The 14,792-nt window shown below is 44.2% G+C and overlaps 1 protein-coding gene across 2 annotated transcripts in view; it reads left to right on the top strand.

Moving 5' to 3' along the window:
- Window positions 1-14,792, top strand: part of C2CD3 (C2 domain containing 3 centriole elongation regulator) — a 594,096-nt gene that overhangs the window by 82,597 nt on the left and 496,707 nt on the right. Inside the window, exon 7 of one of the 2 annotated variants that reach the window (XM_069640137.1) lies at window positions 11,309-11,464. The exons of the other annotated variant lie outside the window; for it this stretch is intronic. Within the exon in view, the coding sequence (XP_069496238.1) occupies window positions 11,309-11,464 (156 nt within the window). The remainder of the gene's footprint in view (window positions 1-11,308; window positions 11,465-14,792) is intronic. 2 annotated transcript variants of the gene reach the window in all.

The following is a 14,792-nucleotide window of genomic DNA, read 5'->3' as shown; positions in this document are numbered from 1 at the left end:
ACTTTACTACTATTGGGAACAGTAATTCACCCAAGAGAAGGTATTTAAACCTTATAGGAAATCCAAAGGACTTTTCTGTGACACTGCACGGAGGGTGCTATGTGTCACAATACAAAAGGTAGATGTCTATGGAGTTTGTCATACTCCAAAACCAAAGAAACACAGAGTACAAATCAGATCAAAAATATATGAGGAAGTTAGATAAAGGTCTCACGCACTCCAGGATAAAAAATAAAAGTCCTAAAGTCCAGCAAAAGAGCTGGGGGTCTCTATTATTTTATTATTATTATTAAGGTTGAAGGGAATTAACACAGAAATGAGAATTCTCACTAACAGAAGGCTACATGAAGCAAGACACAGACCGCAGATTCAGAATTCAAAACAAACCCTTTTTATTAACTTAAATGTTAGGATGGAAAAAAGGCCTAATTTGCCCTATACTGAGGTGGGATTTCCCTACCTAAATGAAACTAAGGAAAGTCTGAGTCAAACAGTTCAATTTAGCAATCTGCCTGTGCCCAAAACCTATACTTGCCCTTGCAACTAATCTATACAATGTGTAGGGATGTCAGCAACCAAAAGAAACGGTGTCCAACATTACGTTCTGAGCTTCTTCCAGCTCGCAGCTTCCTTTCAGCTCCCTTCCCCAAGTATAAAATAGTTCCAACAAAAGGTCTGTTACCTTCCTTAAGTTCAAGGTGACCCAGTTTTAATCAACACTCAAGATTCCCTTCCCCAAGTACCAGATAACACAGTTTCAAACACAAAAGCACCTTGAGGCTCCACCCTCAAGTCAGTAGATACTTCAGATCTCAGGGTTCCCTTCCCCAACACTCAGTTTTAGTATCACAAAAATGTCCTTGATCCTTTTTAGGTTCCTTTGTCCCACATGTAAACTTTCTTGGCACACACGACCACTTCGATAAAAAGTATTCAACAAATTATAAAGTTAAAACACTTGGGCACCAGGTTTCCCATTCATTAGAAACTCACCAGTCGCTTCCACAGTTCTTGCTGCTGCGTGGATCACACAGCCTTTTGCCTTTAGTGTCAGGGCTCCAGCTCCTGCCGCTCACACTCCTGTGCTGGTCCTCCAGCACATGGGAACAAGCACTTCGAGTAAAATGGAAAGGGGCAGCCTTTCCACACGGCTTCCTTCACCTTGTTCAGCCTGCTCCAGAGAGTCCCAGCTCCCACGCCACAGTTCCATGGACTGCCTCTCTCTGTAAATCCCAGCCTCTCTGCGTCCTGCACAAGCTGCTTGCACTTGCCTCCTTGCTGCTTCTCCTGTCGCTCTCTCTGCTGCGGGGCTGGTCTCCTTTTATCCACCAGTAGCCCCTTGACAGGCTGCAGATGTGGATGTCCAATCAGAGGGACATGCCTTACCTTCACAGCTCATTCCAAGAATCTTCTTCGTACTAAAAGAGCATAGTCTTCATTGCTCGTAGTTGCTTCTTCTTCTTCCCAGTACTGACAAGTGTCAATTGTGGAGAAATGAAAGGTATTGCCTTATAACAGCCTAGGAAGGATGGGGAGGGGTTGGGCTGGTCCTTAATAGGGAAAGTGGGGATACCATGTCTCGCCCATGGATCAAGTCGAGGGTACACGAGGGGGGACGGAGTCCACCCACTTTATTCAGAGGGGGGACTCCGTCCCCCCAGCTAAAATAATAAACATCGAATGTCCTCTTTTAATTTATGAATTAAAGCCAACCTTGGGATCAAACCGCAGTCAGTAGATTTGTAGGCCGGAGACTTCACCACTGCACTATATAATCCAATGAAAAATAACAAACAACTAAAGGTGAAATGTTCCATTTCGGTACTGCAAGTCCCAGGGAAAACATTTGTATTGGTTCTTGGAGTTTAAAACGTGCACATCTTTTAAAGTTTTCAAAAACACTATTAGAAGAAAATATCCTCTCTTGGTTTTGTGTGTGTGTTGATTTTATGAAGGACAAATGCCATTCGTCCTGTTCAATTTGGGTGGTTATGCCAAGCCAATTTAATGAAATGTGCATATTTCACCTTGATATGCTAATTACTGGCGATGTCACATCCCATTTCGTTTGTTGATGAGTCCCCCCACTTAGGACTTGACCCCTGGTCTTGTCCAAGGGTACCCCACTCCAAGTCCCTCCACCCAGGTTATCCTACCTCACTTCTCTGCCCCCCAGGGTCAGGATCCAATAGCAATGGTCTTTCCCTGGCCACCTACGCAGAGAATCCAAGGGGTTCAGTAGGGAGAATACCCTCAGGTTTCTCACAGTCCGGAGAGAAGCCTTTCAAGTTGCCGGCGTGCAGAGGAGAATACCCGCCGGCTTTGCAAGCAGAGATAAAGCAACGGGAGCCATCGGAAGGAGAGTGAGAGTCGGGGAGTGTCAGGGAGAGCACTTGGGCGCTCCTAGCAGACTGTAAATAACGGTCCCTGAAAGTAAATACAACAAATACATATTGAATATTGAATTGAACAGAAACTTGAAATTAAGCATAACAAATTCATCTTAAATATCAAACCTGAATGGAAACTTGAAATCAAGTATAACGGATCCCTCTTAAATACCGAACTGAAGGGAAATATGAAGTTAAACACACCAAATGCATCTTAAACACCGAACTAACGGGAAATGTGAAATTGAGCATAACGGATGCATCTTGAATACCGAATTGAATGGAAACCTGAAATTTAACATGTTGAATGCATATTGAACAAAACCTTGAAGTTGCACATATTAAATATTGAAGTAAATATCAGAGGACAACCAACATGCCCACGTGAAAGTAAACTACGGAAAAGGGTGCAAGTGTAAAAGAGTGCCATAGAAAGATGGGGTGGGACAAAACCCCCACAAAGTGAATGCTATGAGTGAATGCAGTGCGGCATGGCCAAAGACTGGCAAGAGGTGTGTGACACATGGTGGCAGAACCAAAGAGGCTTACAAGGAGAAGCCGGAGAAGTGTGAAACTGCACATAGAGCCAAGAAGCCAACAAAGAGCAACTAAATGAAGGTAACCTGGTTCACAGGGGCAAGTGCTGAAGAACCTGTGTGGGCTGGGGAACTTGGGGATCCTGGTGCGTGACCTGTGATGGGTGGTGTCGTGACTTGCCGCGTAGTGAAGAGTAAAGGGGCCTCTGTCCACAAATCACCCACAGGAAGAAGTAAAGAACTCCCTGCGCGAGCTTTGAGGCCACAGGTGGTTTTGGTGATTCACTGCATCTGATGACGCCGAGGATCCCAGAGGCTGTTAAAAAGGAAGTCAAGGTTAGCACAGGCAAACACAGTACTTTGATATGAAAGAATGTTAAATAACTTTCTTACCCTGATCTAGCGAGAGGGAGCTAGGGTGCCTAGGGTCAGATGCGAGGGAGCCCGAGGTCTGCAAAGGAAGTGTAGTTTGCATTGGTTTATAAATGTACGAAATTTCCTAGGATCACCGTGGAACCTTTCGGGGGCGGCCAAGGGAAATGACGTGGGCATGAGGACTGGCAACTGAGGTGTGGTAGGGACACTAGAGGACTGAGGAGCAATAGGCTGAATAGGTGGGTTTTGAGCCGCTGCAGCGGCCTCTCCGAACTCAGCATCTGCAGGCAGAGAGGGTGTTGTGTACTTTGGATCAAATCTAGCCTCTGGTGTATCGCAGCAGTGGCTGCACCCATATCCGCCCTTAGCAATGTGAGTGCCTGTACCAAGGCAGCCACGGGATCCTCAGCTGCAGGCTCCATACTCAACACAACGGCTTCACAGTCTGTCGTGACTTGCCGCGTAGTGAAGAGTAAAGGGGCCTCTGTCCACAAATCACCCACATGAAGAAGTAAAGAACTCCCTGTGCGAGCTTTGAGGCCACAGGTGGTTTTGGTGATTCACTGCATCTGATGACGCCGAGGATCCCAGAGGCTGTTAAAAAGGAAGTCAAGGTTAGCACAGGCAAACACAGTACTTTGATATGAAAGAATGTTAAATAACTTTCTTACCCTGATCTAGCGAGAGGGAGCTAGGGTGCCTAGGGTCAGATGCGAGGGAGCATCAAAGATCCGGACAGCCGTGTTCTAGATGGTAGGTGCCGGCTGGTGCATGTAGCTCTTCCGTAGCCGAAGGGAACTTGAATTGATCACGAAGTCTATGGTTGGAAGATCAAAAGCCAGAAGGGGAAAATCCAAAAGCATTCAGTTGAGCGTAGCAAAAGAGTCCAAAGTACCATAAATCCGTACAGAGTTCCGAGTGACAGTATCCGTGGAGCAAGAGAGAGCAAATCCGTGGTTCGTACGCCTGAGTCCAAAATCCAATGAATCAAACAACGAAAAATCCTGAAAGCGCCAAACAGAGTTGTGAAACAGCTGTGAAGCGGTGAGCCGCTCGAACTTCCCGGCTTTTACGTGCGTCGGCTCCCAGTCACATGAGCGGAAACTTGACCACGTGATCGGGGAACCGTCGCAAACCCAGGAAGTAACCGTGATCGGGTGCTCAAGCCCGAACGCAGCCTCCACGGGAGTTGCCAATGAAAACGAGGCAACAAACCGGGCCGGCCTCTGCGCACGGCCCGGGAACCGCCAATGATGATGACTCCCTCGCACCATAGGTGAAGTGATGGCTTGGGAGGCGGACTGTGGTCCGGGGAGTCTAGCAGTGTGTGTCGGGGTGTCAGGCAATATGGTGCGTGGTTGTGCTGGTTGTGCATCTGATTTGTTGTGCATGACAGGTGGACCGTGGGATTTTATCAACTACGCCTAGACCAGTGAGCCCTGAATGAGGAGCCCAAAGATCTTGTGAACAAACCAATTAAAAGCACTATAAGTCAACCAGGAAAAGGGTCAAGTTAACCTTAAGTTGTGTTTTGCTGTTTTGAAAAAGACTGAAACAAGTGTAGGTGGCGAAGTTAAAGTCTTGGTGAAGAGAAACCTGAAATTTAAGGAACTGCATGTGTTGTCTTGGGAACAGAGTCAAAAGACCTGTTGTGTTTGAACTGTGTTGCTTGCAAATTGTGGAAGGGTAACCCCAAGGATTGTTTACCACCAGTATTGAAGAAGAGGACTCCTGTGACACCATGATGAGTACCCTCCTTGACCATCTAAAAAAGCTAGTAGATCAAAATGCTCCCTTACAGACCAAAACCTTTAGAACCAAAAGCAAATTGCAAAAAACCCCACAGCAGAAAATAGGGAAAAATGGAAAACCACAGAAACGTGCTACAAGAAAGAAATAGAGGCCAAAAAGCAGTACTTCAATAAACAAATCTTCGCAGCAGACAATGAGTCCAGTAAACTATTCAGCATCTTGAAGTCCTCAGACAAACCCCTTGCCATCTCGCCACCCTCGCAACAGGAATGCGATAACACCCAGAAATAATTTTTTGAGAAACTAGAAAAGGCCAGAGACAAAATCACAAAAGCCCAACTAAGCAAACCTAAGACCATAAAAATGCCGGCAGAAAAGCCTCTTGAGAACATACAAGCTTCAACTTCTCGTATATCACTGCAGAAGAGATTAAAAAAACACTTGCCTCTATGAAACCAACATCCTGGGCGGAAAGCATCTTACCAGCCAAAATAATTCTCGAACACCCAGATATTTTCGCCCCTACACTGGCTAAAATTGTTAATACCTCCTTAAGGGACCAGTTAGTCCCTCAGTCCATAAAAAAGGTCACTGTAACCCCCTTTATAAAAAAAACAGGCCTGGATCCGAGAGATCCAGGCAACCTAAGACCAATCGCGAACTGTAACTTCTTGCTCAAAATCATGGACAGGGTAGCTACCGCTCAATTACAGGCACACACTGAGGCCTCAGACTCACTTCACCCACAACAGTCAGGGTTTAGACTAGCACGCAGTACAGAATCCGCTATGCTGGACTTGCAAAGATGCTCAGCATCATGGACAGTGGAAAAACAGGACTTCTTATCCTGTTGAATCTCAGCACTGCATTCTACCTACTAGACCACAATCTGTTTGAGGTAGCAATAGGTAAAACGGCAAATTGCTCACCGGCGACAAAGACATGGAAAATGTCTTTCCTAAAGAACAGGACCTCTCGAGTCCATTGGGGAGATAAATTCTCCATGGAAAGGGAGATTCTCTGCAGGGTCCCACAGGGAGCCAGCATGTCACCACTACTTTTCAACCTCTACATCAGATTTCTATGCTATGTATTAGATCATGCAGATGGGTTTTTACCAACTATGCGGACGATACGCAGCTGGTGTTGGAACTTAGTGGGGACCATAAAACTGACAATGATAATCTTCTCAGAATATTCAACATCATTGAGCAATGGATGGACTCCAATTGGATGTGCCTGAACAGCAACAAAACCGAGCTGATGGTCTTTGGATCCACCCAAGCCAGAAACTCCCTAACCCCAGACTATGCAAACTTTAAGATTGAAGACACAAACATCAAAGTACTTGAGAGGGTGAAAACCCTAGGTATGATGATGGAAGCATCCCTAGGAGATGAAGCTGAGACTCCGTACATAATAAAAGAAAATGCAATTCCTATCTCCGACTCCTTAAAACCATTAGACCCTATCTTTCAGAGAACAACTGTGCCACAGTGGCCAGAGCAACCATCCTATCCCGATTAGACTAAAGGAATGCATTAATGGTAGGAGCTAACAAAAAAAGCCTACAGGCGTATCAGATCATCCAAAACAATGCGGTTAGGATAATCAAATGCAAATCAAAACCTGACCACATCAGCAACTCTAGGAAGGAGCTACACTGGCTTAAAGTGGAAAGCAGAACCCACTTTAAGGCTCTTACAATGGCTCATAGATGCATCCATGGGAAAGCTCCTGGCTACCTGAAATCCAAAATACCGTCTTATGCTCCAAGCCGCACCCTAAGATCTATGGATCAAAATAGGATAGTAGCGCCACACAAACGCAAGTTGGGCCTGGGTAAATTCTTTCCTGTTATCACAGCAGGTATCTGGAATAATATCAATAACACAAAAAGGAGGCGAAAGGGAAAGGCAAACCCGTATTCTAACCACCCCTCAGTAAGGTCAACAACCTTTAGTACGCAACATTCGGGTCAAACGGGCCTCTAGATTCCATTTCTCACAGTTGTAACACCAGGACCAAACAAAGCTAATAGATGGTGGTCTGCCTCTTATCTCATTAAATTAACAGGCAGTATCGACGGTCTAAAAAATATATAATTTTATTAATGTACAAAAGTCAAATACATGTAATCAAAAAAACACAATACACAAATAATGTTGTACTGACAGGCAATAAGTCTGGAAATAGATCTGGAAATAGAGCAGTGTGGTATACTTCCACTGTACTAAGTCTTTCCTGTTATTCTCCAACAGTGAACAAACAAACAGTGCAAAACATAGAATAGACAGTAAATCTTGTAGGTGTAGGAGGCTAGACCAATGTCACAACCTTCTAGGCTCTGTGGTGTCTACTGAAAGTGTTGTATGCTTGTGCAAATACGCAACTGTTTAAAAATACAAACAAGGTTTTACATACAACATTTCATACTCTCACTCAAAATGCTACATACACACCCTTCTCAACAAACTCATTCAACATGTTTCTTTCCAACAAACAAAAAGAGTGTAAACCGAGTGTAGGGAAATTCGTCAGGGTACTGTCCAAAGTAGTCCAGTCTATGTCAACAAATTACACAGTGTGTAGCACCTAAAGCACTGTGAGCCTATGAAAAATTCGGAAACCGCCAGGCCCCTCAACGAGGTGCTTGGAGTTCCATACTATCAACAATGACATACAAACAATAACATAAAGTAAATTGCTAAAGGTATTCTACACTGAAAATGCATCAAAGAAAAAGCAATTTGTCAGTCCACGTGTTACCATCTGATTGATGGTCTAAGTACACACTTCCTGCAGTTCGCTGCGGGACACTATCTTGAGGATAGTTGTTTGGAAAATAAAGTCTTCACGGTTAGGTACTGCAAGACTGGGTTCGGTCATGTACCCAGTTGACTGTTGTGCTGACTGAAGTTAGAAATTGCCGTAGTCTTGCTCTGGGTGTCGCTGTACGTTGTACACTAGGCGGCGGAAAGTCGTACTAATACAACCGTAACAAATCTTGCTGGTCTAGTAAACACGGCAACTGTGTCTGTCACGTGTTCGAAACTGTGGAAGTAGCTCTTCATACCATCCTACGCAGTCCTCCGGAATGAGCGTGGACGTGGCCCAGGATGCGTATCTGGAATAATATGCCAGTTAACATAAGGAAAGAACCCAACTACTTGCGCTTTCGTAAGCTAGTGAAAACGTACCTTTTCGACTGATAACGCCACCTATAACCCACTGATCTTGAGATATTTCTAGTTGAATTGCCCCATCACATATATGTTTTGTCTTTCGTGTCCTTGTTTCTGCGCCCCGATACTCGCAAGTTACCGGCGCATTACAAATAAAAAAAAATAAATAAATAAACTTGAACTTGAGGAAGGTAATCTTGAGACTTTTTGTGGAACTTTCTTACACTTGGGCAAAGGGAGCTGAAAGAGAGCCGTGAGCTGGAAGAAGCTCAGAACTTTGAGTTAAACACTATTTATTTTATTATTGACATCCCTACACATTGTTTAGCTTTAACTGTGAGGGTAAGTATAGGTTCCGGACACAGACAGACTTTTAAGTTGAATTCTTTGACTCAGCCTTTCCTTAGTTCCGTTCAGGTAGGGAAATCCCACCTTAGTATAGGGCAGGTTAGGCCTTTCACCATCCTGACATTTGATTTAATAAAGTATTTTATGTTGATCTTTAAGTTTGTTGTCTGTGTCCTGTTTCATGATGCCTTCACACCATACACTGTATCCTCCCTGCACTATCTGCCATCTCCTTTGTCATGTTCCGGAGCCACCCTGCGACACACAACTTCCTCACTGCCATTCCCTGTCTCCCGAACCTGGCTGTGTGAGCCAGACCCCTTTGTGCTAGATCTCCACTTCAATTTACTTGATCCTGTTCCTTATGGTGTTTGCACTATTGTACACTGCGTTTCCACCAACATGCACTGACAATTGAGCCACTGTTGTTTCGGCGTAATCTGACCTGTTTCTCATTGATTTTATTAGATGCAGGTCCATCTGTTTTCTTGCTTTCTCTTCTGTTTGTGTTGTGACAAATCCTTGGATGTCGCCCTTTCTCCACTAGGGGGGAAATCCTTCCCATGAGGACAGGAAGGTGAGGCCGCTACCCGACTGTTCCCCTTGAGGTGGTACTCAGCGCATGGATCTCATGGGGAGGGATCCCCCCCTATGGGACTAGGGATGACTGTCCAAGAAGAACGCGGTATGCCAAAAACATATCCCCAACACCCTCATCGTTCTAACCCATACACCTCCATGCATCTTTGTAAAATAGATAACCTGACCTCCCTAGAAAGTACTGGGATGAGGAAGAGTAAGGATTACCTCTGTGAATCACCTACAGCAACTGGGATGTAGAAGAACCCAACACACCCACTTGAGAGGAATAACATGAATACTGAGATGAGGAGGAGGCGTAGAGTAATGCAGAGTGACCTGTGTAACCAACATGAGCGGTTTAGACAATGTGAAACAAACGGGTACACTCCAAGGATAAAAAGGGAAGAAGGACTTCACGACCTGTCGGATCCTACCTAGAGGAGCCGGGAAGTTCGAATGCGGCTGAAGCAACAGAGATGTCAAGAGTGCAGGAGCGGAGACACTTGGCTGCAGACAGAGGCGTCCCTGGTAAACCCGCCATGGACTGACCAGAGAAGGCGGAGAGCAGAACAACCAGCCGTTTTGGGGAGCTGGTGTACGCAGAGAGCAAAAAGCGCACTCTCCAGAAGTAAAGGACCGCAACAAGAACGCTGTGATTAGAGACCCAAGACGGGGAGAGTAGCCCACAAACAGCCAGAGGTCGCCAGTAAGGAGCCTGGAGAGGTACGGGTAGCCGGGATGGTTGCTGGGAACGCCAAGGGGTGGAGAGGCTGCAAGGGATGGGTCTGGGACCCACAACAAGAAACGTACTGCCTCCAAAGACATTTTCATAGCCACAGTACTTGGCAGGGCAGTAAACCAGGTCCAGAGAAGAGAATCACCCGGGTCTGGGACACATGCCATTTATAAGGAACGGCCTCCAAAGCCATCTTCATAGTCACAGTACCTGGCAGGATAGTAAACCAGGTGGGCTGTAAATGTTAAGAAAGGCCAGGAGAAGAGGCATACCCCCTGGCATTTTGAACTGTGCAAACCTGAGTAAGGCCAGGGGAAGAGGCATAGCCCCTGGCATTTTGAAATGTGAAAGCCTGAGAGAAGCATGGAAAAGAAGCATGATGTTGTGAAAAGGTCTAAGACCTGCATATAATAAGCCACTGTGAAGGGGTCTGGGACCAGCATAAAGAGAACCAGGCAAAGGGAGTCCTTCCCCCTGGTGTCTGTGAACATTGTGAGAAAGGCCAAGAGAAGGGAGTCCTTCTCTTGGAATTGTGAGAGACCATTCTCTTGACATGTAGGCTTTAAAATTGGAACATTGCATTCATTGTGAACATTGTGAGAGACCTGAGAGAGACCAGGAGATGGGATTCACTCTCTTGGTACAAAGGTTTTGAATTGTAACTTTGCTTTTGAATTGAGACTTTTCAATCTGAAACTTGGTGTGCTGCCTTTTGACAAGAACTGCAACCTGGGGAAGGGAGTCATTCCCTTGGGAATAGTCCTTCAAAACTACTGGCATGGTAGTCCGCTCCACAGAAGAAGGGAGCCATTCTTCTGCATTTAGGCGACTCACTTTTAGTTTACTTAGAGTTGTAAGGGAAGGAATAGGTTTTGACACAGGGCGGTAGACCTTTTAGTTAGACATTCTAACACATCCTTAATATTAAGTTGAGGCAGGGAAACCCCTCTTAGTAATAGGGTCATGTAGGGTTTTCCTTTATTTTGTTAAATAAACGTCTTTAATAACAGTCATGCCACCTGTGTGTCAGTGTCCTCCTTCTACACCCTTAGTGTTCACTGTCTTTTTTTTCTGGTGTACCAAACAGACTCAAGTTATTAGTGCACATTAAGGCTTCAGTGTTATTGATTCACACAATCAGGGATATGTAACAAAGAATTTATATCTGCACAGCGTATACCACTGCAGATCTGTTTTTGTGTTTTGAATGTTTTATCACTTTTCCGCAGATCCTTTCAATGTTAGTTTAAATTTCTCCTTGTGTTCATTACTCTGTTGCTTTCCGACTAGATCAGAGCTCCAGAAAACCACATACATATATACAACTTTTTAAGTGCATAACCGTGTGGGACAATCATGGAATGAATACACTGCTTAAAGTAAGACTTTATCCATCACCCACAGATTGTCTCTGCCTGCACCTAGAAGAGCCCATCCATCCCTGGAGGAAATCTGCACCGGCTCGCCTTCCCAGAATCCCCTACCTCTATCAGCAGAACAACCATTTCAGAATTGCAGCACACATACTGACACAAGAGTGATACAGCTTCTTCTGGGCAGGTGAATGGTCTCACTTACATTAAGGTTTTGTTCCACCTATACATTAAGGTTTTTCAACTGACACTTCTTGTGGGGGGGGTAGTGTATCCAAGAAGGTATTTTCTGTTGTTGGAATTGTATAAGTAGCATACCTTCTATGAGCATTTAAGAAATGAAACCTCAGTTTAACCATTCATTGAGTAAGCTGCATTTCTTGTACTACCCACAAATTGCATCTCAGTCACATAATGACTTCCCTACATTGTCCCACTGTATTTAATTAATATTTTTGCAAATACATCTTTGTTTGAAGATGTTGTATGTCTTAAATGTAGAACACAGCTTTTTATCAATAAGGGGTCTTCAGTGATACCGAATGTTTCAATAAGAATGTTTTGTTTTTGTTTTATACTTTTTCCTCATCCCGTTCCCCGCACCCACCTTGTCTTGATGCACCTTGAAGCACAATTATCGCTGTATAGTGCGCATTACAAATACCCAATAAATAAAAAAACAATAAATAATTGCATGCAGCATACACCAAGCTCCAGTACTCTCTGGTCACTAGAAAAATGGCAGCCCTAGCACTTGCTAGGGCCTTGCCTTGCACTGAATTATGTTTTTTTTCTTCACCCCAACAACATACCCTCTTTCTTGCCATGGGTGCAAATAGATCCAAACTTTGGTGTTCGTTTAACATTTTTTAAATGGGGAGAGATTGAGAAACTTTGTGGGGCCAGGGCAAATTTACTTTGCAGTTGTTCACTTTCTCTTGCATGGAATGATCGTAGCACCTAGTATAAATTAGCTGCAAGTGGTTTATTTTAAAGCACATCAGCCCAGTGACGTTGCACAAAACAAACATGCACATTTATATTGGTACACGTAAACATGATAATGCTGTTGTTGCAATGTCTTGTGTGGTTGCCATTGTCAATTGCAACTTTATGGTGCATGCCTAGCTGTATTGCATCCTAATCCCATGTAAGCCTGACGGGCACTAAGGTTGATGTGTCTGTGAGTTATCCATGTGCAGTCAAGTAATGCACAGGGCTATTGACTAGACATTTTAGGGGCTGTGAATTTGTGCTCTGGAAAATCGTAACCTGATATTGCATGACTTGGCATAACAATGAATAATATGTTAGGACAGTTTTTCCACAGCCCTCTCTTCAGGGATGTGAGACTATCTAACATAAGGCAAAACTGGGTTCCAATCAAAATGAAGGACAATATCTCTCTATAATGGTAGCTGTAGCAGAGGGAGGAAGGCTGGTAGTGAGGTACAAGTAATCCCCCAAAGAATACACCACACTGGTATACTGAAAAATAAACACTTTTAATAAATCACACATATAATGTGTATAAGGACAAATATGTATGCAGGTTAAACATAACACAGAGTAAGTGCATGATAAGTGGTGTTGGTGGTACTAGTGCCAACCTCTCTCCTATTCATCACTCTCAACTTTATGCTTTCTGCTGCTACATATCCTTGGAGTATCACAGCATTTATATTGAACAACATTACCAGGAAAACAACAGTGCACCTTTTAAGGCTGATCCTGACCTGCTGCCCTGCCTGCCTCACCTGTTGGAGTTTTAAAAAGCTTCCTGCACGCAAAGTGTGTGTGAAGTCGAAGCTAAGTGGTTTTGGTGTTGGGAGTAAAGGCTTCCACTGCTGTGAAAACTGTGAGTAACACTCTCCATAATTTGCACATTAAATGAGGTGCTTTCATACTCTTCAACTTGTATTGACTCGTGCTTTTAGCTGTTGGTGACTTTCTGCAGCTTGACGTGGCATGCGACTGAGAAGCCATTTACTGGGGGACGAAGAACGTCTAGGTGCGGATTTTGGTGTGGGCAAAAATAAATGAATCTTTGGCGGACCTGGCAGCTAATAATATCAGTGTGTGCGACCCTGCACAAGAGGCCAGCTCCCCATCGATGTCCCCAATTGCTGCAGTCAGTGAGGAAATGATACCATCCTGCACCCGCAACTGCACCTCATTAGAGGAATCTAGTTCAAGTGAGAAAAAAGCTGTAGCGGTCTGACTTAACTTACAAACTCCCATGAGAGTTTGGACTTTGAGCCGTAATGATGAACATGTGGATTCTATAATAATGGCTCCAGTAACACTGCAGCAATCATTCAAACCCGTAGCTCTCTTTCTACCGAAATTATGTGAGACCATTAAATCCACTATATTGTTGCAAGTACTCAAAAGGAAGGGTGAAAAAACAAATACTGAAGAAAGTTATTGTGAAGTACTTGCTTCTGTAGAGATCGAGAATTCATTCAGAGAAGGAATGGACTATCCAATTAAGGTGATGCCCCTCGACTTTGATGATAGTGGGTGACAGATCTCCTTCCGTAATAACTCTATATCAACTTTGACGATTGACATTATCAAGTGTTGACATTATCAACACTCTTGCCAGGGGAGGAAGGTGAAATTCAGCGGATTAGTGAAAATGGTGAACTTAATGGGACAAGTTTGTGTAATTTCTACCCAGTGACATCGGAACGGTATCTGGCTGGCAGTGCAGAGGGTGCACTTGCTGAGTCTATAGTGAATGTTGAGGTGGTTTGTAACCCTAGTGATAAGCCTTGCGACGGGCCAGTTTTTGTTCCACTGTCTGGTCGGTTGCAAACTCCAATACTAAATAATGACAGTACGGAGGGTGTCGCTAGGGAGTGCACACAAAACCTTATCTAAGGAATAAATTGCCAGAGTATAAAAGAACCAACATGAAGAAAATGTCTGAATATTTTCATAAACTGGGTCCGACCACCAGTACAGATCTCAGGCATCCGGCAATTCCACAAACTGATGTTGATCGAAAGATAACAAGCTCGATCTTTATTAGTGATCAAAGCCTGCTAGAACTGGCTCACCAGGCTGATATGGCTCAAAGTTTGCCTGGGGTGGTGATTACTGCAATGGAACCAGAAGAACTGGATGGTGATGAAGACCAGTTTTCACTCCTAACTGAACACATAAACAGTGGCTTAGACATTGATTTAGAAGATCCAGGGCAAGGTCCTGTAAACCCACAGCACACAATGCACCAGACATTACATGACTTGGATAATCCCTTTAGACTGTCTACTCCAGAAATCTCAGCACTAAAAATGGTGCTGTGTTTGTTTTCTTCTCTATATGACAATGTTCGACTATACTCAACACTCACAATCTACAATTAAGTAATGTGAAAGTAAATTTGGAGATGACAGATGACTCACTCACTCAGTGACCTGACTTGGATCAGTGGGTTTGTTAGAGAAAGTGACGAGTGCCCCAGTGCTCCCTTCTGATCCTGATCAGGGTGCTCTTGTGAACCCACT

The sequence above is a fragment of the Ambystoma mexicanum genome, chromosome 7q (genome assembly GCF_040938575.1).
Source record: "Ambystoma mexicanum isolate Mex_15411 chromosome 7q, UKY_AmexF1_1, whole genome shotgun sequence".
Classification (NCBI taxonomy): domain Eukaryota; kingdom Metazoa; phylum Chordata; class Amphibia; order Caudata; family Ambystomatidae; genus Ambystoma; species Ambystoma mexicanum.
This window is presented reverse-complemented; position numbering and strand designations above follow the sequence as displayed.